Source organism: Bos grunniens, chromosome 1, assembly GCF_055505025.1.
Source record: "Bos grunniens cultivar Pamir isolate PY7600 chromosome 1, Bosgru_T2T1.0, whole genome shotgun sequence".
NCBI classification, from domain to species: Eukaryota; Metazoa; Chordata; class Mammalia; order Artiodactyla; family Bovidae; genus Bos; species Bos grunniens.
This window is the reverse complement of record NC_141165.1, coordinates 59,959,349-59,982,288: the sequence shown is the minus strand read 5'-3', so window position 1 is coordinate 59,982,288 and position 22,940 is coordinate 59,959,349. Positions and strand designations below refer to the sequence as shown.

The following is a 22,940-nucleotide window of genomic DNA, read 5'->3' as shown; positions in this document are numbered from 1 at the left end:
TAAAAGTGATCAAAAATTCAACACCCAGTAACAAAAACATACCTTGTTAAAGTAAAATATTTTGTTGCTAAAATAAACAAATTAACATATTATTAATATTTCTGAGCATTTCTTTGACATGGAATTTGCCTCATAAAATCTATTTAATTCATTAAAATTCCTGTGTTGCTGTCCGTGATTTGGGAAATTTCTGGTTTTTTCTTACTAGAGCATGAAATTCATTGCATGGCAGAGGGATCTGCTCACACATTTCTATTCTGATATATTCTAATCAGATTATGTTTTGCTTTTTTCTTGCTACACTAATAATTCATATTATAATCATTGCTTGAAGGACATGTTGAATTTGAAATCAATATTATTCCAAAAGAAAAAGTCATCAGGGTGAGGGGGTCTTGATTAGTATAAATGGGGATGTTTTAGGTAATAATTCTTCATTTCTCTGAATAAATGTTCGGAGCAACTTTATTCAAACCAGCCAAAAACTGGAAACAGAGAAACACCTTTCAATGGGTGAATGATGAGCAAACTATGCAATACCGCTCAGCAACCAGAAAGGATGAACTACTGTTACATGCACCACTTGGATGGGCTGGAAGTGAATTATGCAAAATAAAAAGGCCGGTCCCCAAATGTTACTTACTATGTGATTCCATTTATATGAGCCTCCTCAAATAACAAAACTACAGGTTAGGGGCTGGAAGCGAGAGAGGTGGTAGGTGGGGCTGAGAGTAATGGCCCAAGTGGTGATAGAGCAATTCTGTATCTTGATCGTGGTGGTGGCTACACAGAAGCTACATGTAAGAAAACTGCACTGGACCACACACACACACACACACACACACGTGACCAGTGCGTGTATAAGTGATGGAGTCTGAACAAGCTCTGTGGATGGTACTTCCCACAGTCATGCAGGATGTCAGCACTGAGGAAGGGTGAAGGGTGCGTGGACCTTTCTGTCCATTTCTTTGGAACGTCCTATGAATTGTTTCATAATTAAGAGTTTTTAAGGTAGACATGATAGTATAGTGAACCTCCATGTACCTATCACATGCTTTTACCATTACCAATTTATGGCTGATCTTGGTTCATTTTAGGGCTTCCCTGGTGGCTCAGACAGTAAAGAATCTGTCTGCAATGCAGGAGACCTGGGTTCGATCCCTGGGTAGGGAAGATCCTCTGGAGAAGGAAATGGCAACCCACTCCAGTATTTTGGCCTGGAAAATAATCCCACGGACAGAGGAGCTTGGTGGGCTACAGTCCATGGGGTCGTAAAGAGTCAGACATGACTGAGTGACTAAGCACACATATTGGTTCATTTGGATCATTTACACTAATCTCTCTCTGATATTATTCTGAAGCAATTCCCAGACATCAAAGCATTTTATCCATAAACATTTCAGTAAAAGAATCTTTATTTTTCTATGTAACTGTAACTCTGTGAGTAATTTTTGTATGATAGGCATCTAATTCCTAGAGATTTTGCCTTCTTAATCCACCAGGTTTCATTACCTCAATTCGTACATTTATAGAATTATTTATTTTTCTTTACAGGTTTTCCTTTTACATCTTTCTTTCCTTTCTTATCTTTTGGAGAATTCCTTCCCTTCTTTTGCAATTTTAGCAGTTCTTCAAATCTCCCAAGTCCTTTGCGTACCATCATTCCACGCCACCAAGCCTGAATCTGAAAATAAGAACAGCATCAGCTCACATCACAATGGACTGGGGATGGTTACAGCTCTTTGTTCTGGTATGCGATATGTGATTTTCAAAATACGGAGAATGGAATATAGCTAGAACTCTAAACCTTATCTTCTCTCTTTTTCAGTTGGCCAGTCATCCAGGCAAAGACTTTTTTTGAAGTATTTGGTGCTCTTACATGCCAGGCATGGTTCTAGGGAAACAGCAGTTGAATTATCAGTATCACTTAGTCGGTGGAGCTCACATTCCAGTGAGGGGAAAAGACGATAAACAAGAAACACATGACTGTATAATCTGACAGATGGTGACCAGTGCCACGGAGATAACAGTGCACAGCAAGGGGAATGGGTGTGCCTGTATTCTGCCTTCTCTCTTGTTCTGGGACCACCTGTGCTCCTACCTACAGGTAATCATCGCTTGTTCTTTTTTTTTAATTGAACTTATTTTATATTGGGGTATAGCCAATTACTATTTTGATAGTTATAGGTAAACAAAGAAGGGATTCAGCCAAACGAATACAAATATCCATTCTCCCCTAAATGCCCCCCTACCCAGGCTGCCACATAATACTGAGCAGAGTCCCCTGTGCTATACAGCCCTCACTTGTTCTTGAGATCTTCTTTCCTAATATCCACTCAGGAACATCCCTTCTCTAGTAGACTCTTCATACCTGCCAGTGGCTCCCCATTTCTCTCAGAATAAAACTCAAGTCCTGGTCTCTTGCCTTCTGAGACAGCCCATGCTTTCTCTGTGGAGTGTTTCTCCCAAGGTCCTTTTCACCTTTTGAGACCAACAGCATTTTGTCTGTGGAATGTGTATACGTGTGTGCTCAGTCAGTTCAGTCCTGTCCAGCTCTTTGCAACCCCACGGACTGTAGCCCACGAGGCTCCTCTGTCCACGGGATTCTCCAGGCAGGAATACTGGAGTGGGTTGCTGTGTTCTTCTCCAGGGGATCTTCCCAACCCAGGGATTGAACCTGTGTCTCTTGCGTCTCCTGCATTGGCAGATGGATTCTTTACCACTGCACCACCTGGAATGTGTATCTCTCTAAATAAATCCACTTCTTAAAAACACAAACAAAAACCCAAAATTCAAGTCCTTGCATTTGCTTACAAAGCCCTATCGATGTTTCCCCACCCTCCGGACCTCTTCACTCTCCCCTTGCTCACTCGCTCCAGCCATGCAGGCCTCTTTGCTGCTCAGATGCACATAGGCACTATCTCAGCTCAGGGCCTTGGCTTTTGCTGCTTTCTCTGCCTGTAACACTCTTCCTAATATTCAGATGGTTCGTGCCTCCACTTCTTCAATAACCTGCTTGATTGTCATTGCTATGAACTGAGTTATGTTCCCCCCAATTCATGTGTTGAAGTTTTAAACACTAATGTGTTGGTATTTGGAGACGGGGCCTTGTAAGGTAATGAGGTTTAGATAAGCTCGTAAGGGTGAGGTTCTCATGATGGAATCAGTGCTCTTACAAGAAGAGACAGACAGCTTGCTCTCTCTGTCAATAGGAGGATGCAGTGAAATGGCAGCAACTGTGAGGCAGGAAGGGAAGCTCTCACCACACTGGCACCACGATCCTGGACTTCAAGCCTCCAGAATGTGAGAAAATATATTTCTGTTGTTCAAGCCACCCAGTCTATGATCTATTGTAATATATTGTAATAGTTGCTTGAGACAGTCAATTTCCCAAAGAATCCTACACTGACCATCTCATTAAACTGAACCTTCTATAAAGTTCTTTTTTTTTTTTTAAGATACAAATGAGCTTATTTACAAAACAGAAATAGATTCCCAGACTTAGAAAACAAACTTATGGTTACCAGAGGGGAAGGGTTGTGGGGAGAGATAGATTGGAAGTTTGGGATTGGCGTGTACACACTGCGTATTTAAAATGGATAATCAACAAGGACCTACTGTATAGCACAGGGAACTCTGCTCAGTGTTACGTAACAACCTAAATGGGAAAAGAATTTGAAAAAGGATATTAACACATGTATATGTATAACTGAATCACTTTGCTGTAGACCTGAGATCAACACATTATTAATCAACTAGGCCCCAATATAAAATAAAAATTAAAAAAAAATAAAAAGCAGCAGCAGCTAACAGAGCAAGATCAGATGGAAGGAGACTAAATAGAGTAAGTGGCTACTTTCGTAGTCCAGTGAAATGGAAGAGCAGTCTGAACCCTACCAGGGTTTTCCTATCTAAATACATGTTTTGACCAAAAAATAAAATAAAATAAAATCCCTATAATACACACACACACACTCACACACACACACATACACACACACAACTTTTGGCAACCTCAGTTCTCCTTAGCTTGAACTTTTTTCCAATACCACTTAATCACTTTCTAACATATGATTATGTTAGAAACAACATAATCACTTTCTAACATCACTTAGAAATCACTTTCTAACATATATTATGTGTTACACTTCATGTTCTTACTCTCACCACATCAGGCTTTAAGCAATAGAGGACAGAAATATTTGCCCATTTTGTTCAGTAATGTATTTCCAGCGCCTAGAACGGTGCCAGGTACATAGTTGCAGCTCAGTAACTGTGTTGAATGAATGAATGAATGAGGTGGGTGGAGGTATGCTGTTTTATATAAGGGGGCTTGAGGACAGGTGTATGGATATTTGAAGAGACTGAACTAAGTGAGGGCCACAGTCTTGCCCACACCTGGGGGGAAGCACCTCTGGACAGAGAGGCAGAAGCACGCACGAGGCTTGAAGTAGAGCGAAAATGGGAAGGATGAGACGGAACCTGAAAGCAGCAGACCAGCTAAGGTGGTGACTTTCCAGGGAAGCAGCAGTGCCCAGGAGAGGGATTCTGGAAATTCACAAGGCTTTTTGCGTGTTAAGATTCAACAGAGTTCAATTGTGCGCCCCTTACTTTGGTCCACAGAGACTTTCCAAGCTTGTGCAGGCTTGGATATGTTAGAAGCAACTCATTTCCAGAGCTTCAACTCTCATCCGTCCCCCTCCCTAAAATGTGTCTGACAAGGAACACAACTGCTGACCTTCCAGTCCCACCTCGAGTCCCACTGCCCCTTCACAACTCCCCATTTGGCAGCCCCTCATCCATTTGAATCTGACCAGGGTGGGTTGCCCAAGACTCCAAAAACCTTGGGGGCACTGAAAAAGGGATAATTCAAAACAGTTGTATTGATGTTGGCTCTAAGGACTGGATAACCAATCCTTTTATAAGAGAGGTGATTTCCAGCTCTTTGCCTTCAAGAAAATTGAAGTTGATTGGTCAGCTGAGAGCCTACTATCTAATTTCTGGGGGCTATATCTGGAATGAATTCAGAGATGTGTGAAGCACTGCCATTTAAAGCAAAACAATACAGGCAAACAAATTTTTTCCATTCTTTTCCTTGTCAACTTATAAATTTGAACAAGCTTTCTCAGCATTTCTTCTGTAAAATAAAAAATAGGAATGGAACTGATGCCAAACCCTATTTCATTCTAGCAATAAGTAATATTTATGCAAGGACATATAAACTCTTAAAAGTCCTTTGGACTGCAAGGAGATCAAACCAGTTAATCCTAAAGGAAATAAACCCTGAATATTCACTGGAAGGACTGATGCTGAAGCTGAAGCTCCAATACTTTGGCCACCTGATGTGAAGAACTGACTCACTGGAAAAGACCCAGATGCTGGGAAAGACTGAAGGCGAAAGGAGAAGAGGACAGCAGAAGATGAGAAAGTTAGATAGCTTCACCAACTCAATGGACATGAATTTGAGCAAGCCCTCGGAGATAATAAAGGACAGGGAAGCCTGCCTTGCTGCAGTCCAGGGGGTCACAAAGAGGTGGACACAACTTAGTAATTGAACAACAACAATATATAAACTATGTGAAAAAAAATCTTTCCAAAAATCCTATATATCAAATAATTGAATATCAAAATTTATACCAGATTTTATATTGTTTTGGTCAATTTTATACTACTACTAATTGCACAAAGACTCAATCCAGAATGTTAAAATGCTATGATCATAGAAAAAAAGTTTAATTTACATAAAACTTTTGTAGCCTAGAAATATGAAAGGTGATCTGTAAATTATTTAGATTATATATATACACACACACACACATATTAAGGTCAATTCTAAAGGGAAAGTAGAATGGAAATACATGTTCAAGAAGAAAAATAAATGACAAAATTTTTGCATGTCAAGTAAGAGTTTGTTCAAATATTTTGTAAATTGATGTTTACTGATATCAAAGTCAATCCTTTGCAATGACTAAACTTAATGACACAAAAAGGTCTAATATCAATTTTAAAATGTGCAAGAGGGCACATTGTTCAAAATACTTCTAGGAAGTATCCTAAAAATGGTTAAGTAATTTCATTCTTCCAGTGCAGTCATCCCTGAGTATATACATACTAAAATTAATATTTCAATACAAACTACTTTTCTTTTGTATTACAGTTTGGGCATTATTTTGATTTATTAAAATTATGTTTATGGTAGTTTATGTTATCTATGAGTCTAATTTAAAAAGAGTAAGGGAAGTTTCACATAATATTTATTAGAGAAGGGAGGGTGTAAGGTCTGATTTGATTGAGGGCCATTGATAAAGAGTCTTACAAACCAAAGACTAATTTTTATTCAGGGTAAAATGGAGAGTTGTTGATTTCAGCAAAGTACAGCAAGATTTGACCTAGGTTTCAACAGCGTAGGTCTGACTGCTCAGTGGAAGAATACATATGGTAGGGGAAGCAGGCAAGTAACAAGGGACACTAGTTGGAGGACTAATGCAGTCATCTGGGTGTGAGATGATGCAGGCCTGGACCAGCTGAATGGAGAATACTGAATACTGATTGTAGTGGACACATTCCTGGGCTCTGGGGTATCCTTATGTCTCCACTGGCTTAGTAGGCAATGAAGATCTTAACCCTTTGAAGCTATGTTGGTGGCAGAGCACAACTCTGGCCTCTAGACCTGTGCTCCACAGTGCTTTCATTTTTAACTTTTCAAGCTTATCTGACTGAGTTAACATAAGCCTTTCACTCCAGTGATTAGTCCAACAGTTTTAGATCATTTAGGGGTTTGAAGTTTTGGTTTCTTTTGCCTGTTTGTTGGCTTCTTATCTGACAAAGAGAAAAGGAACAGAAAAGACAAAAACATGCTAGGATTTTTGTTTAAAAATCTCTTGCTTAGGCCTGGGGATGTAAAAATATTCAATAAGTAAGAATCACAATTCTCAACATGTAGATGTGCAAAGAGCAGCCCTATAGGATAATCTGTAAAGTTTAGCAATACCCTACTCCGAGCAACTGTGAATATGTTATTCAAAATCGTTGCTTATTTTACCTTTGTTGCCAATTCTTTCATATTTCTCCTTTCTCTAAGGTATTCCCACACAGCTTCAGTGCCTTTGGCACACACCGACATTGGGGGTTCTTCCATGGGGTTGCCCGTTAGTGTCAGAACTTCTAGATTCACTAGACTATCCAAATTCTCTGGAAGATAAGTGATCAAGTTGTCCTCGAACCGTAATTCTTTCAAAGCTGAAATTAATTTTTAAAAAATAATGTCTTAAAAACTAGCAAAATTAAAGCATACATTGCTTAGTCCAAACACTTTGAAATGTGTATGTCCTGTTAGACCATGTAACAAAAAAATTTAATGTTTTATAACAACTCAGAGTTGTTGAAGTCAGTGTAAATAAGTGTTAGAGACAGGAAAATAGTAAATACTAAAAAATGTTGAGACTGTTCCATTCCTCCAGAGATTAAGGACAGAATCAGGAGATGACTAAGGAGTGTCGCAGATCCAACCCTGTGGCCATGCTTTTTTTTGAATTTATCTTTTGCTGCGCCGGGTCTTGGTTGCTGCATGTAGGCTTGCTCTTGTTGCAACAAGTGGGAGCTACACCCTAGCTGTGGGGCGTGGGCTTCTCTTTGCAGTGTCTTCTCTTGCTGCACAGCACTGTCTGTAGGCAGCTTGGGTTTCAGTAGTTGTGGTACATGGGCCTACTTGCTTGTGGGATCTTCCCACCAGGAATTGATACCGTGACTCCTGCATCGATAGGTGGATTCTTAACCACTAGACCACTAGGGAAGTCCTGCTGCCAATCTTGGAATGGCCCATGAGTAGGCAACAGAATCCACTCATATTCCTTCATCTTTTTTTCATTAAAAAATAGTCACAGTTTTAAAATATATCTATAAACCTGAAGATTCAGCACAATATGGCAAATAAACATTTTTTAAAATCTGGTTCTAGGAGGATCTCAGCAAAAACCTGTTATTTTACAAACACAGAGTGGTTTAGCCTAGTGGAAAATCTTTGCATATTCAAATATGAATGATGTATGATTTTTCATGGCAATCAAATAGGTCCACCCCCCTCAGCCCCAACTGCCTTGCTAATATTATTACTCTGGGTCAATCCTTTTCCTTTCTCTCATAAGTGACTTAGTGATCTAATGCAAATTTACTACAGGATCCCCAAGCCCAAATTCTGGCAGATAATAGGCATTCAGTAAGTTCTGGTTCACAGTATAATGGCTATGAGGATGAATGCCAATCTTCAAAGCAGTTGATATTTTCTTTTCAATTCCCAATAAACTAACTGCCTTTGTGTGGCTTTTAGCTGTACCAATCAGGTACATCGCCTTCCCCATATCACCAACTAAGAAGCTCTGCAAGGAGATTACGGGGTAGGTCTAAACTCTCAACATTGAAAAGTGAAGTTGCTCAGTCATGTCTGACTCTTTGTGACCCCATGGACTGTAGCCTACCAGGCTCCTCCGTCCATGGGATTTTCCAGGCAGGAGTACTGGAGTGGGTAGCCATTTCCTTCTCCAGGGGATCTTTCCAACCCAGGGATTGAACCAAGGTCTCCCGCACTGTAGGCAGAAGCTTTTACCGTCTGAGCCACCAAAGAAGTCTCCTCAACATTCAGACTGATCTTTAGTAGTACAAGGATGCCTTCCATCATGGGAAATGCTAGTCAAACTCCACTGGGTTGTAGATCTACAAAGATTTCTCACCTTGTGCTTGGCAAATAGCATCTGGGAGTTGCTTAATTAGATTGCAGTGGCAATCAAGAATTTCCAAGTTAGGCATTGATCCCAAGGATACAGGCAGGTATTCAAGATGATTGTTCTCAATATACAGCTCTTTAAGATTCTGAATAACAGAAGAGTATGTTATCATACCATAATAAAAGAATTATGGTAACTAGAATCACCTATGAGTTCCCATGTTCTTTCAATGAGAATATTATTCATTAGGATTAAGGGGAAAACACATTTAAAGAATCATCAACAAAAAAAATATAATTATTCTTGAGTTAAGCCATTAGTCATGGTTCCAGGTATGTAGGGAAAAGAGAACATGGGAATCTAGTGTTTATTTGTTTCACTATAACTTAATGCAGAAAAACAATTTGGATCATTTAAATACAAATATAATTTGTTCCCTTTTAATAGTTAATTATCTGTGGCAGTTGCTATAGAACTGCAATTGCCTCAGTTATCAATCCAGCATTGCCCATGCGGAAGTAGCCAAAATGTACAGAGAACAGGTTGACTATTTTCAGATTCACTGGGTAAAAATTTAATGTTTGCATTTCACCCTAAAATTCTGGAGAGTGTGGCATGACACGTATAAGGAGCAAATTGATGAAAGGAGTTCTGTGAACACAGAGCAAAGGAACCAAGAATTAGGAACAGGTGAGAAGTACCCGCGCTGTGTATGTCATCACTCAGTCCATGGCTGGGAGCTATGTAGTGGCTTACACCTACTTTATTATTATTAAAAGTGTAGCACCAGGAACATGAAAAAATCATGCTTTAAAGCATGCATACATAAAGACACATTGGTATAGCTACTTTGAATAATGTTATGTTGCTCTTCTGGGGTTTAGCATAGTTCTGTGGACCCATCTTCAGCATGAACCTGTTGCAATGGTTAAATAAACCATGATATGCTTTCCACCATGCAGGAAGGGGAATCAGACTCATGCAAAATGCAGATTCCTGGCCACATCATCTATATGACACTTTAACTTCAAAGTAGTACAACTTTCAGAGAATACTTTTTAAAAGTGGAAATTAATTGGAGAGTGATATGGCTCAATTTTGCAAATAAAACATGCCAAACCACACAGAAGGAATGAGTATGCCCTGACATATACAAGACCAGTCACAATAAAATGTTCAAGTGTGGATCCTGTGGTTGTTCAGGAAGACAGTGGAAGCCTCAAAGTGTAATAATGACTTGTTGGGAGCTAGAAATCTAGTATAGATGATTCCACATGCAACCTGTGAGAATACAACCATGTTTTCTCATATCAGCCAAGGAATCAGTGGGCATATACTTCTTTGCCTGCTCATTTGGGGAGGCTTACCTGTAGTCTCTTAATGCATTCTGGCAGATGGGTAAGCTTGGCTCCCTCATCTTGGCCAATGTATAATTTCTCTAAAGACGCTAAAGAAAGGATCTCTTTTGGAAATGAAGAGAACTGATTTCCCGTTAGTCCAAGAATCTTCAGTTTTGAAAGTGAACCGAAGTCTGAAGGTAACTGGAAATATTTCAAAAAGATAAGTTTCAGATCAGGATTATTTTTAAAAGTAAGAAAATAAACTGGGCTTTTAGTTTTGAGGAAGATTTTTTTTTTTTTAAAAAGAGAGAAATTTAGCGTCTCCGGCAGATGCAAAGTTGGCCCATATGTTTGCATCTATGGTATTTGTACTTGTAGATCAAAAGTCTGGAGTTCTACTTTTCCCCCAACCTCTGTGCTCTTTACTTGCATGCTCTGGATAAAGTTAGAGCAATTTTTAACCTATGTTATTGCAAATTTTTCAACTATGGTATAGCAAATGCTTGACACTACTGAAAGAAAAAGTACAAAGCTTATTAGTATACTATTGCAACTATAATATTCATAATTAATTCAGTTATTGGCACTGATCAATTTAGTGACGTAATATCCATCCTAAAAGGCTTTAGGTCAGCAATTTTGAAACCTTAGTTAAAATACCAGTTGGAAGGAAACAATGAAGACCATTATAATCATATCTTCTTCCCTGCAGTGAATCACAAGGCTATGTGCCCTGGTATTAGGCAGGCATTGCACAGATTCCTAGACTTTCAGAGTTGGAAGGCCTTAAAAAGGTCCCTGTTCTTACCCTCTTCTATGGTGGTTGGATATGTTCCATAGCTAGCCATCCAGCTCTTACTTAAACACTACCTCCTGGGATGAAAAGATCATTGGATAAAGACCACTTGGATTTCCTTCTACATACTCAATTTCCTTCTCCTGTCAAAATCTGTGTCACTAATACATCCCCTATTGACCTCTTGCTGGACCTCTGGAACCACATGGAAAATCTCATTCTTTAAATACATGACACAATCACCCTACTGAATAAGTTATGTAGATGCCTATTTTCTTGTAGGAAAAAAAGGCCCAACTCTTGAATGTTAATAACTTAATTCATTTTGAACCACTTCTGTTACCTGGCTTGATTCTTCACTGGGCAACCTTTCCTCATAGGTCCCTGCTTAAACCTTGGCTTTCCTTCCACCCATTCCCTAACCTGCCATTCTATTTTTCATGAGAATGGTTAGTAGAGTTCAGCTCAACCCAACCTCTCCCTAGATGGGTGGAATAAGTAAATAATTAGTGAATAGATTATCCCCATAGTAGGCTTTCTTTTGACCTATAGGCAAAAGTTTCAAACACTTGGAATAAACCATAAGGCATTTTCCTCTTTGTTATGTAAGGTGAGGGCTTATTTTCTTAAAAAGTTATAAAACATTTTCAGTTTTATTTACATCTAGAAAAAGAAAACTCAGAACAAGTCAATGTCCAGAGAAACTGATGTTTAAGCTTTCCTTCTTTGCTATTTCAAAATTCTTCATCAGGCCCTTAGATCCCTTCAATGCAAAGTGTCTGCATTTAGTGCAGTCCTAAATAACAGGGAAAGATTTATCAACCTAACCACTTCATTATAACCCAGTCATTTCATTCGTACTGCTATATTCTTAGCTCATGGGTTTAGCATTACTTTTTCAAAAGCCCACTGAATATCTAAAGATTTTTTTCCCAAGATATTCAAGAGCCAATAATTAATACCATCATAGTCATATTATAGCAGAAATAAATTTGGATGTACAGAAAGCCTGCAGAGAATCAGGTGAGAACAATTATTGCTGACAGTATAACTGAGCCGTAGCCATTCTGAAACTTGAGTTTTCTCCCTTAATTGTGTGCATGTAAAGTGTTGCCTGCCAAATCAGTAAACAAAGGATGTAGCAACTGTTGAGCCACTGCAACCACTGTACCATGAACCCTGAGGGAACTCAGGATGGGAAGAACAGAATACTGGCCTTAGATAGCTAAGGCTCATATAAAAAGAATGATTTCAATGAAGTCATTGAAATACATGATTTCCATGAACCCAGACTCTTCCATCTTCCCATATATAGAAAAGTACTGAATTTATTAACTTGAGAATTTGGTTTTCTTTAGGGATGAATGTTTTTGTTTTGTTTTTGTTTCTTGACTGTACCTGGTGTTAGTTGTGGCATGTGGGATCTAGTTCCCCAATCAGGGATTGAACCTGGGCCCCTGCATTGAGAGCACAGGATCTTAGCCACTAAACTACCAGGGAAGTCAGAATTTGTGAATTAATTTCTTTAATTAACAGTTAAATCATATGAAGTTTTGACTACGTGTTCTTTGTTGCGAAAAGTCCTACATATCCTGGCTCCTCCCTTATCTCGGTGGAGCAGTCCCTCTGAGCTATCTGAGAGGCTGCTTTCTGGGCTTAAGTCCTCAGTTCTGTCCACCAAATAAAACACAGTACTCAACTTTTAGGTTGTCCATCACTTTTGCAGTCAACAATAGGAATGGACCATACACATAAAATCCATGTAGGTTTACATGAAAAGTCAGCTATTTTTGTCTCCACCTAGGCAAGAAAAAGCTACTGGCTAGGCTTCAAGTGCCAAAAGTCCATGAGGTAAATTGGGGTGGGAGAGAGAAAGTGAAAAGTGAAAGTGAAGTCGCTCAGTCATGCCCGACTCTTAGCGACCTCATGGACTACAGCCTACCAGGCTGGTGGGAGAGAGAGAGAAGAAGCTGGCTTAAAGGTCACATGTCATTAGAGAGAGAAATGATTGGGAGGTTCCTAGAGGGACTGGAATAATAGGAAATTTAGAAAGGAAGACAAAAAACACAGTAATACCATCATAAGAACTGAAGAATCATAAATGCTGGTACATGGAAATTTCCATGTTCAACATAGTAACACTGAACATATCCACGTTTCGGTGCAGTCTGACTTGCAGTAAAGCTTGGTATTGGATGAGGCTAATCTTTGAACTGTGGTGTTGGAGAAGACTCTTGAGAGTCCCTTGGACTGCAAGGAGATCCAACCAGTCCATTCTGAAGGAGATCAGCCCTGGGATTTCTTTGGAAGGAATGATGCTAAAGCTGAAACTCCAGTACTTTGGCCACCTCATGCGAAGAGTTGACTCATTGGAAAAGGCTCTGATGCTGGGAGGGATTGGGGGCAGGAGAAGAAGGGGATGACAGAGGATGAGATGGCTGGATGGCATCACTGACTTAATGGATGTGAGTCTGAGTGAACTCCGGGAGTTGGTGATGGACAGGGAGGCCTGTCGTGCTGCGATTCCTGGGGTTGCAAAGAGTCAGACACGACTGAGAGACTGAACTGAACTGAAATCTTTGGTGATGGACAGGGAGGCCTGGCATGCTGCGGTTCATGGGGTTGCAAAGAGTCGGACACGACTGAGCGACTGAACTGAACTGAATCTTTGCTAATCACACACACACATCTGTGTGTGATTCTCTCCTCCACCCTGACCTCTTAAAAAGTCACAGGAGAGGATTAGGTATCATTCATGACTCAATAGGATTTAAGTGAACTGTGTTATACTTCCCAAGGGCACTTTCTATTCTGATACTTTCACTCCCACTATGGAATGACAGACTTTGCTCACTGTAACAGGAATTCTTACATCGGCAGCAGAAGAGCTGGGGATGGGCAGAGGCCTTCTCGTAGAACCTCTAAAATCCTCCAAGATGGGTTGCTACCTATAATAAGTCGAAATTAAGTACTAGATCCTCTTCCTAAATCTTAAAGTCAGCATCAAAATGTTTACTTCCAGTTTTGAAACTCTCTAACAATGAGGAAAACAAAACAAAAAATCCCAAAGTTCTAAAAGTTGAAAATCAAGTAAAAGATTCAAAAAAAAAACACAAAAAACAACTTTAAAGCTACGACTTTTATAATGTATGAGATACACATTAAGAGTTTTGTTCACAACCAGGAAAAACAGACATGATATTTGGTTAGTGTTGTTGGTTTCTAAACCTTCTGTTCTTTCTCTCCAGAATAGTCTTTTGCTTTTAACAGAACTCTGTTCTTTCAAATTTTCAAATATTAAAAAACAATAAGGGGCTTTCCTGGTGGTCCATAGGTTAAGAATCTTCCTTGCAATGCAGGGGACATAAAATATGTTTTATATGTTGTGTATGTAGTTTTGTGTGATTAAAGATTTCTATGTGGCATAATATTCTGTAATTTGGTGTTTTACTTTTAATAAACATCACAGTTTTGAGATCTATCCACATTGGCACATACAGCTCCAGTTCACTTAAATTATTGTATAGTATTCCATTTTATAAATATATCACAATTTACTTGCAAATTCCTCTCCCAACTGACATTCACATTATTGCCCATAAGCCATGATTATTAACAATACTATGATGAATGTCTGAACACACCACCCTGCACACGTATGGGAGAGCTTCTCTGGGGACTGATCTGGTTTTGCAGATATCTGATTTTGGAACATTAGGGCCTAAGGTTGCATGTGTCAGAACTCTGGAAGATGAACCCTGCAGTCCAATGCTATGGATTGGTATTCTGACTCTATCACGTACAGGTGTGTGGCCTTGACACATTAAAAGCCCCATGCCTCACTCTCCTCCTATATCATTGAGGACAATATCACTCACATCAGAAAATCATTGTGAGTAATGTATGCAATTTAAGAAAAAAATCATGCAGGAAGTCAGAGGATTTCAGGAAGGAAAGCAGAGTGTAACAAGACAATATAACTGTATTACAAATGTATAAATTAATTTCCTCCCAATAACCAATAACTCCAGTCTTATGAGAAAAAAATCAAACAAATTCCAGTAGTGGGGGCATCCTACATCCTCAAATCCTACAGTTTTGAGATGTACTGGCAAGGTCATCAGATACAAGGAAAGCCTGAAAAACTCTCATAGCCAAGAAGAGCTAAGGAGGTGCAAAAACTAAACGTAATGTAGAAACCTGGATGGGATCCTGAACGGAGAAAGATTAGATCAAAACTAAGGAAACATGGATAAATTATGGACTTCAGTGAATAAAAGTGTATCAATATTGGTTTATTAATTGTAACAAATGTACCATAGTAATCTAAGATGTTAATTGTTGGGGAATCTCAGTGTGGAATATATGAAAGTTCTCTGAAATATGTTCTCAATTTTACTATAAATCTGAAACTATCCTAAAAAAGAAAGACTATTTAAATTTTTAAAAAGTCATTGTGAGGATTAAATGTGATAATACACAAAAAACATTTAGCCCAGTGACTGGCACCTACATACTGCAAATAAACATCAGCTACCATTATGATTACTACTGCTATTCAGGCGGGAAAAGTAACATGATGACCTTGTTGGAGAGATCTGTCAATCCCGATTTTCACTCATAAACTCAGCTCGAATTTTCTGATGTTTAGACACGGAACCACACCAATGTAGGGCCAGGCAGCATAGTGACAGCCAGGAAAGGAATCAGTACCTGGCATATTTTATTATCATCCAGGGCCAAGACTTCCAGGTTCTTCAGCGAACAGATCTGCAACGGACAATGTTCCAGAAAGTTCTGGCTGAGGTCGAGAAACTGCAGGTTAACCAGGCGCCGGAAGGAGCGGCGCAGCACCCGCAGGCCGGTGTTATGCAGGTAGAGCAGGAAGAGCGAGGTCCACCTGCAGAGGAGGCGCGGGATCTTTTCCAGGTGGTTCCCACTCAGCCCCACCTCCGTCATCTGCGAGAGCTCGCCCAGGGTGTGCGGGAGGGCGTGGAGGCGGTTGTAAGAGACGTCCAGCACCGACAGCCTGGTGCACCGGCCCAGCGACTCCGGGAGAACAGCCAGGCTGTTGTAGGACACGTAGAACTTCTTCAGCTTCGTCAGGTTCCCAATCTCTTCCGGGATGACCGTGAGCTTGTTCTTATCCAGGTCGATGATCTCCAGGTTGTAGAGATCACACAGCTCCAGAGGGAACGCTGCAAATTGGTTATGCTTCAGGTGGATCTCCCTCAGTTTGGTCTGGTTCACTATTTCCTTGGGCAGAGATTTCAGGTGGTTTCCGGCCAGTCCGAGCAGCTCGAGATGGTGAAGGAGTTTGCAGATGACGACGGGGATGTCCGCTAGGTCGGTGCGGTAGAGGCGGAGCTCGCGGAGCTGGCGGATGCCGCTAAGCACCGGCAGGGACGAGGCTTCTAGCGGGTTGTCGCTCAGGTCCAGGCCCTCTAGGTTGCTCAGCCTTCCCATCTCCGGGCATAGATTCTTCAGCTTGTTCTTGTTCAGGTAGAGAACCCTGATCTTCCTTAAATGCTGAATATCCTTGGGGATTTCTGCAATCAGGTTGTTTTCCAAATGCACTTCCTCTAATTCTCTTAATGCTAAAATGTCTTCTGGAATAGTAAGCAAGCTCTGATTCGAAGCGTCAATGAAAAATATCCTATCAGAGACCTGCTGTGGATCACTTTTCTGCTGAATTCTAGACGAATGTTCGTATTTTTCGCTGTCACTTGACATTATTCTGATGGAAAGTTCAAATATTCAAAATCTGAAATACTGTGAAAAGAAAGAAAAATGTATGAGTTTTACCTGTCACCAGATTTAGTATCCTTAAGAGAAACAAATTAAAATCTAGTTGATTAAATTTAGTGCTCACTGTGACACAACATAAAATGTAGGTTTTTGTGTTTCATGTTGGAAGATAAATCGAAGTGTAGATTCCTCTTTCTCCTAACCTAGGTTGACTCATATTAATAAAAAAAATTGTCTGGCTTGTCTAATTTCAGTTTTTAGAAGTGCCTATTTTGATTCTATTTTCAGGTTGGAGGTATAGAAGGCTGCAAAAGATCATTGCTCTTACCATAAACACTGAGAAAACACTAGGAAAAAATAGCATTTTAAAATATTGCATTTGGGGGAGTTCCCTGGTGGTCTAGGGGAGAGAATTCCAGGCTTTCACTGCCGTGATCCGGGTCCAATTCCTGGGTGGGGAACTGATATCTTGCAAGCCATGCAGCCAAAAAACAAAACAAAAACTGCATTTTCCCTTAAATCCGGCATAAAGTTGTAGATGTAAAGGCCAATAGAATTAAATTCAAGAGATGAACTGCCCTTCTAAATAAGGAGAGACCAGTGGGCACTTTCGTGCCTGGTAGAACTTTTAAGTTTTAGGACTGGCAGGTGGATGATCAAGCCTTCTATAGGCATAGGTAACAGCCATGTGTGAGTTGGCATGATGGATTAGAATCTGTGAAACCAAGGGTAGTTATCAGTTAGATCCATTAAACTATAACGTGCTTAATAAATAAAAAACTAACCTGTTTTCACCGACCAAGCTCACTTTGTTTTTGTTTTTAACAAAAAGCATTGTGTAGCCTAAACAATTTTAACAGACCCTTCACCATCACTGTGGATTGTATCTCTCACTAAGAGTCTTGATATGTTTGCCCAGTTTGTTTTTCAGGAACTTGGAGTCAGCTGTTGACCAGTTGGCACCCCAGCCAGTTAAGACTGGTTGGCAGTACTGACCATGTACCTGGGTATGCGTGTTTGATCGGTGACCATTTGCCATCAGAAGCTCGAGAACTCTACCCCCAGAGTGAGCTAATGCCACCAAATTCTGAGCATGTATCCCAGGAGGCAGCGGATAGCTTAGTTGTGCCTGCACAGAAGGACAATTATCTCACTTTTTAAAATCTACAATCACCTTTCCCCATGCTCCCCATACCTCAGGCCACCCTGCTTCTTTGTCTCATAAATATCTCATAAATATCCCCTTGTCTTTGGGGAGGTGGATTTGTGATTTGTTCTTTCTCCTCGCTTGACTGATTCATGATAAACCCATTTTTTGCTGCAAACCTCCACCTCTCATTGTTTGCCTTGCTTTGTTCTCAGGCAAATGAACCTGGCTTGGTAACAATAGGTCTGCAGGGTTGCAAAAGAGATAGACAGGACTTAGTGACTAAACCAAACCAAGCCCTTGGTTATGAATACATGCCGACACATACACACGCACAGCCTAAGGGGGAAGGCAGGAAGGACTATGACATGATGGTGGCTGGGCTGACTGTGGCATCTCTGACTTGCCTTCTAGGGTGGGGTCTTTTCTGCTGGAGGACTAGACCTCCCATCCAGCATAGAGGCCCAGTCAAGATGGAGAGGGGTGAATTCCCAGCCCCACACTTAATGTTTTTGCTCCTTGCAGCACAGCAGTGTGTGATTCAGGTCCTTGTTTCTATATACCTAGCACCCCAAACAAAGAAGGCAATGGCACCCCACTCCAGTACTCTTGCCTGGAAAATCCCATGGATGGAGGAGCCTGGTAGGCTGCAGTCCATCGTGTCGCTAGGAGTTGGACACGACTGAGCGACTTCACTTTCACTTTTCACTTTCATGCACTGGAGAAGGACATGGCAACCCACTCCAGCGCTTGCCTGGAGAATCCCAGGGACAGGGGAGCCTGGTGGGCTGCCGTCTATGGGGTCGCACAGAGTCAGACACGACTGAAGTGACTTAGCAGCAGCAGCAGCCCCCCAAAGAGTTATGAGGTGGTGTGGCTGTTATTTAAAGAAAGAAAAAGATGGGGAATTCCCTGGTGGTCCAGTGGTTATAGGACTACTTGCTTTCAGTGCCATGCGCCTGGGTTTGATCCCCTGTTAGGGTTTGATCCCCCAGTCAGGGAATCCCACAAGCCACATGGCCAAAAAAGAGAGATGATGTATCATGGATTAAATTATGTCTAGGACTAGTTGTCTCTAACATTTTTGTCTTTATCTAACAGTGTAGAGTCCTGCAGGATAAAATCTCATTTCCTAAATACAAATGACTGACAATGCTGATGGCTTTTAGGCAATCGACAGTATTCAGACTGAGGTGATAATATAAATAAGAATAAATTATAAATAAAAGAGAAATAGAGAATACCAAGGACAGTTACTTGTTCTAGGTTTTACTTAACCTATTTAATCCTCACAAGAACTCTAAGAAGGAGGTACTGTTACAATCCCTGTTTCAAAAGTAAAGAACCACCGAAAGGCTCTTCTCAAGACACAGTAGGAAGTGGGAGAAGGAGCAGAGCATTTGACTGACCCTCAGTCACTTCCTCACCTGGGTTTTTAACATCATTTGTTCTCCAGAAACCTGGTTTTAATTAAAATCTTCTTGGATGTAAAGGTTCAGGCTTGATTTTTCTTTTTCAGTCTTCCAACAGAGTTATCTGGGGAAAATCTGTGTGCACTGGCCACTCTAATTAAGGTTAGACACGACTGAAGTGACTTAGCAGCAGCAGCAGCACAAGTATGTCTGGGCTTCCAGACAGATAAAAGAACTTATTTCTCTTAACATTCATCCTGTTCCATGATGAGACCTGCCTAGAAGGTCTCTGTGTGTGTATTAGCTCACATGAATCATATCCCACTTGTGTTTGGAATCAAGTTGATAGCCCTATGAAAGCTGTTTATATTGTATATGCATTATTGTCAGTTGCTCAGTCATGTCTGACTCTTTGTGACTTCATGGAGTGTAGCCCACCAGGTTCCTCTGTCCATGGAATTCTCTAGGCAAGAATACTGGAGTGGGTTGCCATTCCCTTCTCTAGTGGATCTTCCCAACCCAGGGATCAAACCCAGGTCTCCTGCATTGCAGGCAGATTGTTTACCTTCTGAGCCACCAGGGAAGTCCAAAATGTCAATTCCTTCGAGCCGGATTCGAACCAGCGACCTAAGGATGCCTGAGAAACTTCACACTACAGTCCTCCGCTCTACCAACTGAGCTATCGAAGGAATTGCACTGTATGTGCATTTTTAGTGGACTTAATAAAAGGAAGTTATAAAGCCAGGATTTACAACAGCTGCCAGTAAATAAGAATAGGGAAGATTGATTCTTTATTGGCTATTTTTAACTAGGGATTGCTTTCTGGATGTACTTTTACAACCCAGTATATTACTGAGAAGTTTATGAGTGGAATTACTCTTCAAGGGCCTTCCCAGGTGTCACTAGTGGTAAAGAAGCCACCTGCCAATGCAGGAGACACAAGATGCGGGTTCTATCCCTGGGTTGGGTAGATCCCCTGGAGAAGGAAATGGCGACCTGCTCCGACATTCTTGCCGTGGACAGAGGAGCCTGGCAGGCTACATTCCATGGGGTCACAAAAAGTCAGACACGACTTGGCGACTACGCAGCAACAGCACAGGGAAGGGAGTGTGCTGAACGGTACCTACATTCACATCTCAGGATTTCAGGCTACCTTTCAACTTGGCTGGTAGCACATGGGGTAAATGAAAACATACTTGTCTTTTCTACCATCATGTTTAATCTGAAGAACTACTTGCAGTGGTGCTTAAAATCTGTGGGTTACAAAGTGTTTCAAGAGACGTCTACCTTGCCTAGCACAATTTCTCAGCAGTGGAGCACGGTCTGGAAATGCCTGGCTGGGTAGTGGGAGGGACAGAGGACTCAGATATTTTCTTTTTCACCTTGGAAAATAATAAACTTCATAAATGACCTGTTTTTACCTTGAGGATCTTCCTTGAACATTTTTCAGACAAGGAGTCTCTGGCTCCAGAGTCGTCTGCAAGGCCCTTTCACTTCCTTCTCTTTGACCTGTGGCAACCCCATACAGAAGGCCTTCCTTTCTTCCTTCCTTGTCTCCTCTCCCCCAGGCCCACGTACCAAATCCTGACCCATTTACCTGGTAATTAACGCTGGGTTCTGTCTCCTCACTCCTCAAACTCCTGAGATGTTTCAGACCTCTTCTCCCCTGCGTGTGCGAAGTCACTTCAGTCGTGTCCGGCTCTGTGCGACTTTATGGACCGTAGCCCGTTAGGCTTCTCTGTCTATGGGATTCTCCAGGCCACAATACTAGAGTGGGTTGTCATTTCCTTTTCCAGGGGATCTTCCGACCCAAGGATCAAACCCGCCTCTCTTATGTTTCCGGCATTGGCAGGCGGGTTATTTTTATTTTTTTAAACTACCAGCGCCACCAAATCCACCCTCCATCAGCTGTTCTCAATCTGAGAACTCCCTGCCCCATAACAGCTGTGCTTCTCAGAGGATGCACAGGACTCCACGTGGATCCGGTCTGACTGACTTCGCCTCTAAAACACACCCAGTCTGTTCATCTGGGCAGCCCTAAGTACCTGCCACTCCAGTACTCTTGCCTGGGAAATCGATGGATGGAGGAGCCTGGTAGGCTACAGTACATGAGGTCGCGAAGGGTCGGACACGACTGAGCAATTTCACTTTTACTTTTCACTTTAATGCAGTGGAGAAGGAAATGGAAACCCACTCCAGTATGCTTGCCTGGAGAATCCCAGGGACGGGAACCTGGTGGGCCGCCGTCTATAGGGTCGCACAGAGTCGGACACGACTGACGTGACTTAGAAGCAGCAGCAAGTACCTGCTCATCTCCAAAACGCACAAAGCAGTTCCGCCCTCTGGCAAGTTCACCTGGACGGGTCAGGACGACACCTTCTCCAAGAAGTCCTCCCTGATGGCCCGGCCCCTCCACAAGACAGATCAACTAGCCCCTTTAAGTTCCCTTACCTCCATCCATCCTAGCTGTGGTGGGCAACTCAGCTTTTGCACCTACCCTCTGCAGGTATGAGCACAACTTGGGGAGCGGACTGTGTCATAATCATCTTTGTATCCCCGGCCCTTAGTTCATCAGTCATGCCCCCTAAACCTGGAGAACTTCTCTCTGCAGAAGAACCAGGATGCCCTGCCTCCGTGTGTCTTTAATCCGCGGCAAGGGACCAGGACCCAGATGGTGAACAAGGAGCCTCCACAGCATTGGCGGTCACTACCTGCCCAACCAGGCCTCCGGGACCGAGAGGGTAAGACAGAGGTTTGCGCAGCATAGGCGCTCGGGGTCACGAGGTGGGGCCACACCGCTTGCAGCTCTTCGGCTGCGGCGGACGGAGCTGGAGCACGCGCGTGGTCGTCATGACAACGCCGCCGCTGCCGGCCGGATGTAGGGAGCATGGAGCTCAGCCAGAAGCAGCCCGGGCCGGCGTCCGGGTCCCCACTTCCCGCTCCCTCTAGGACCCCGACGCCGGCCTGGGCTGTGGCGGACGATAGCGGTAAGAAACAGGGGGTCCCTTCGGCGCCAGCTTGGCCGGGAGGAAACGCGCGAGGGGCGTCATGGCCAGGCCGAGTCCTCCGAGCAGACTTTGGGCCAGGGGTTGCCCGGCGGGAGAGGGCCCCTAGCAACCCTTACTGAGCCCGGAACTTCGGGGCGCCCCCAAACGTGGGCGAGAGGGCAGCCCCAAGCCCCCGCGGTGGGTGCGCGGTTCTCGCGGTGGGTTGTCCTGAATTCAAGTGTGTGTGTCGCTCTCTCTCTGTCTCCATGCACTACTTGGGCCCCTTTTTATGAAGTCTCCAGAGAGCAGGGCCCAGGTGGGCTAGAGGCTCTGGAGACCACTCTTTGCACGTTCACGCCTGCACGGTTTTAAGTATTTCTGCACCCGTGAATTATCTGGTAGCATGTTAAGCATTCTTGCCTGGAGAATTCCATGGAAAGAGGAGCCGGGCAGGCTACAGCCCATGGGGTCACAAGGAATCGGACACGACTGAGTGACTCACTTTCACTCTCATGTGAAGCGGAAAGTGTACACCCCTCTCCCTTCACAATTTACATTTTGGATGCTTGTGTGCTTGTAGATAGGGAATTATGCCATAGGCCTTACATATTCCACGCAGCACTGTGAGGTGGGCATTGACATGCTCTGCTTTTAGCATAAAAGGAAATTTAAGATCGAAGAATTTCAGTAAGTTGTTTGACATCACACAGCCCGTCCGGATTAGCACCAAAGTCTGACTGACCCTCAGTCCTCAATCTCCCAGCACTTGACTGTTCCAATAGAAGAGGGT

At 42.3% G+C, this 22,940-nt stretch overlaps 2 protein-coding genes and 1 non-coding gene across 42 annotated transcripts in view; 1 reads left to right on the top strand and 2 right to left on the bottom strand.

Annotated features, from left to right (window-relative positions):
• Window positions 1-1,397: 1,397 nt before the first annotated feature.
• On the bottom strand, window positions 1,398-22,143 carry LRRIQ4 (leucine rich repeats and IQ motif containing 4). 24 transcript variants are annotated; one of them, XM_086393472.1, is made up of 6 exons: window positions 21,615-22,143; window positions 15,570-16,628; window positions 10,088-10,261; window positions 8,727-8,865; window positions 7,043-7,239; window positions 1,398-1,684 (listed from the first exon to the last, which is right to left on the bottom strand). In XM_086393472.1, the coding sequence occupies exons 2-6, from the start codon at window positions 16,587-16,589 to the stop codon at window positions 1,535-1,537; spliced, it is 1,680 nt and encodes a 559-aa protein (XP_086249598.1). In that variant the 5' UTR covers window positions 16,590-16,628; window positions 21,615-22,143; the 3' UTR covers window positions 1,398-1,534. The 24 variants fall into 24 exon arrangements, 17 of the variants coding, with proteins under 17 accessions (XP_086249598.1, XP_086249639.1, XP_086249589.1 ...); XM_086393513.1 differs by having other exon boundaries at window positions 7,043-7,191; window positions 21,615-22,018; XM_086393463.1 differs by lacking the exon at window positions 21,615-22,143 and adding an exon at window positions 20,761-20,898.
• Window positions 19,763-19,852, bottom strand: TRNAY-GUA (transfer RNA tyrosine (anticodon GUA)). The gene is given in 2 exon segments: window positions 19,763-19,798; window positions 19,816-19,852. It is a non-coding gene; the product is annotated as a tRNA-Tyr (tRNA).
• LRRC34 (leucine rich repeat containing 34) overlaps window positions 21,954-22,940 on the top strand; it is a 32,253-nt gene continuing 31,266 nt past the window's right edge. For 10 of the 17 annotated variants that reach the window (XR_015161277.1, XR_015161275.1, XR_015161278.1 and 7 more), the window contains exon 1: window positions 21,963-22,150. Coding sequence is in view for 10 of the 17 variants with exons in the window: in XM_086393715.1 (XP_086249841.1) it covers window positions 22,051-22,150 (100 nt within the window). In the remaining 7 variants the exon portion in view is untranslated. Of the gene's footprint in view, window positions 22,151-22,940 lie in introns of all 17 variants that reach the window. The other 7 variants (XM_086393654.1, XM_086393626.1, XM_086393644.1 and 4 more) reach the window with 4 other exon arrangements.

Excerpts from the sequence above, each read along its gene's own strand:
- LRRIQ4 (XM_086393472.1), bottom strand. The coding sequence starts at position 16,589 with ATGTCAAGTGACAGCGAAAAATACGAACATTCGTCTAGAATTCAGCAG. Across the intron at positions 10,262-15,569 it reads ATGATAATAAAATATGCCAG|TTACCTTCAGACTTCGGTTC; the intron begins GTACTGATTCCT and ends AAATATTTCCAG. Across the intron at positions 8,866-10,087 it reads AATGCATTAAGAGACTACAG|AATCTTAAAGAGCTGTATAT; the intron begins GTAAGCCTCCCC and ends TCTGTTATTCAG.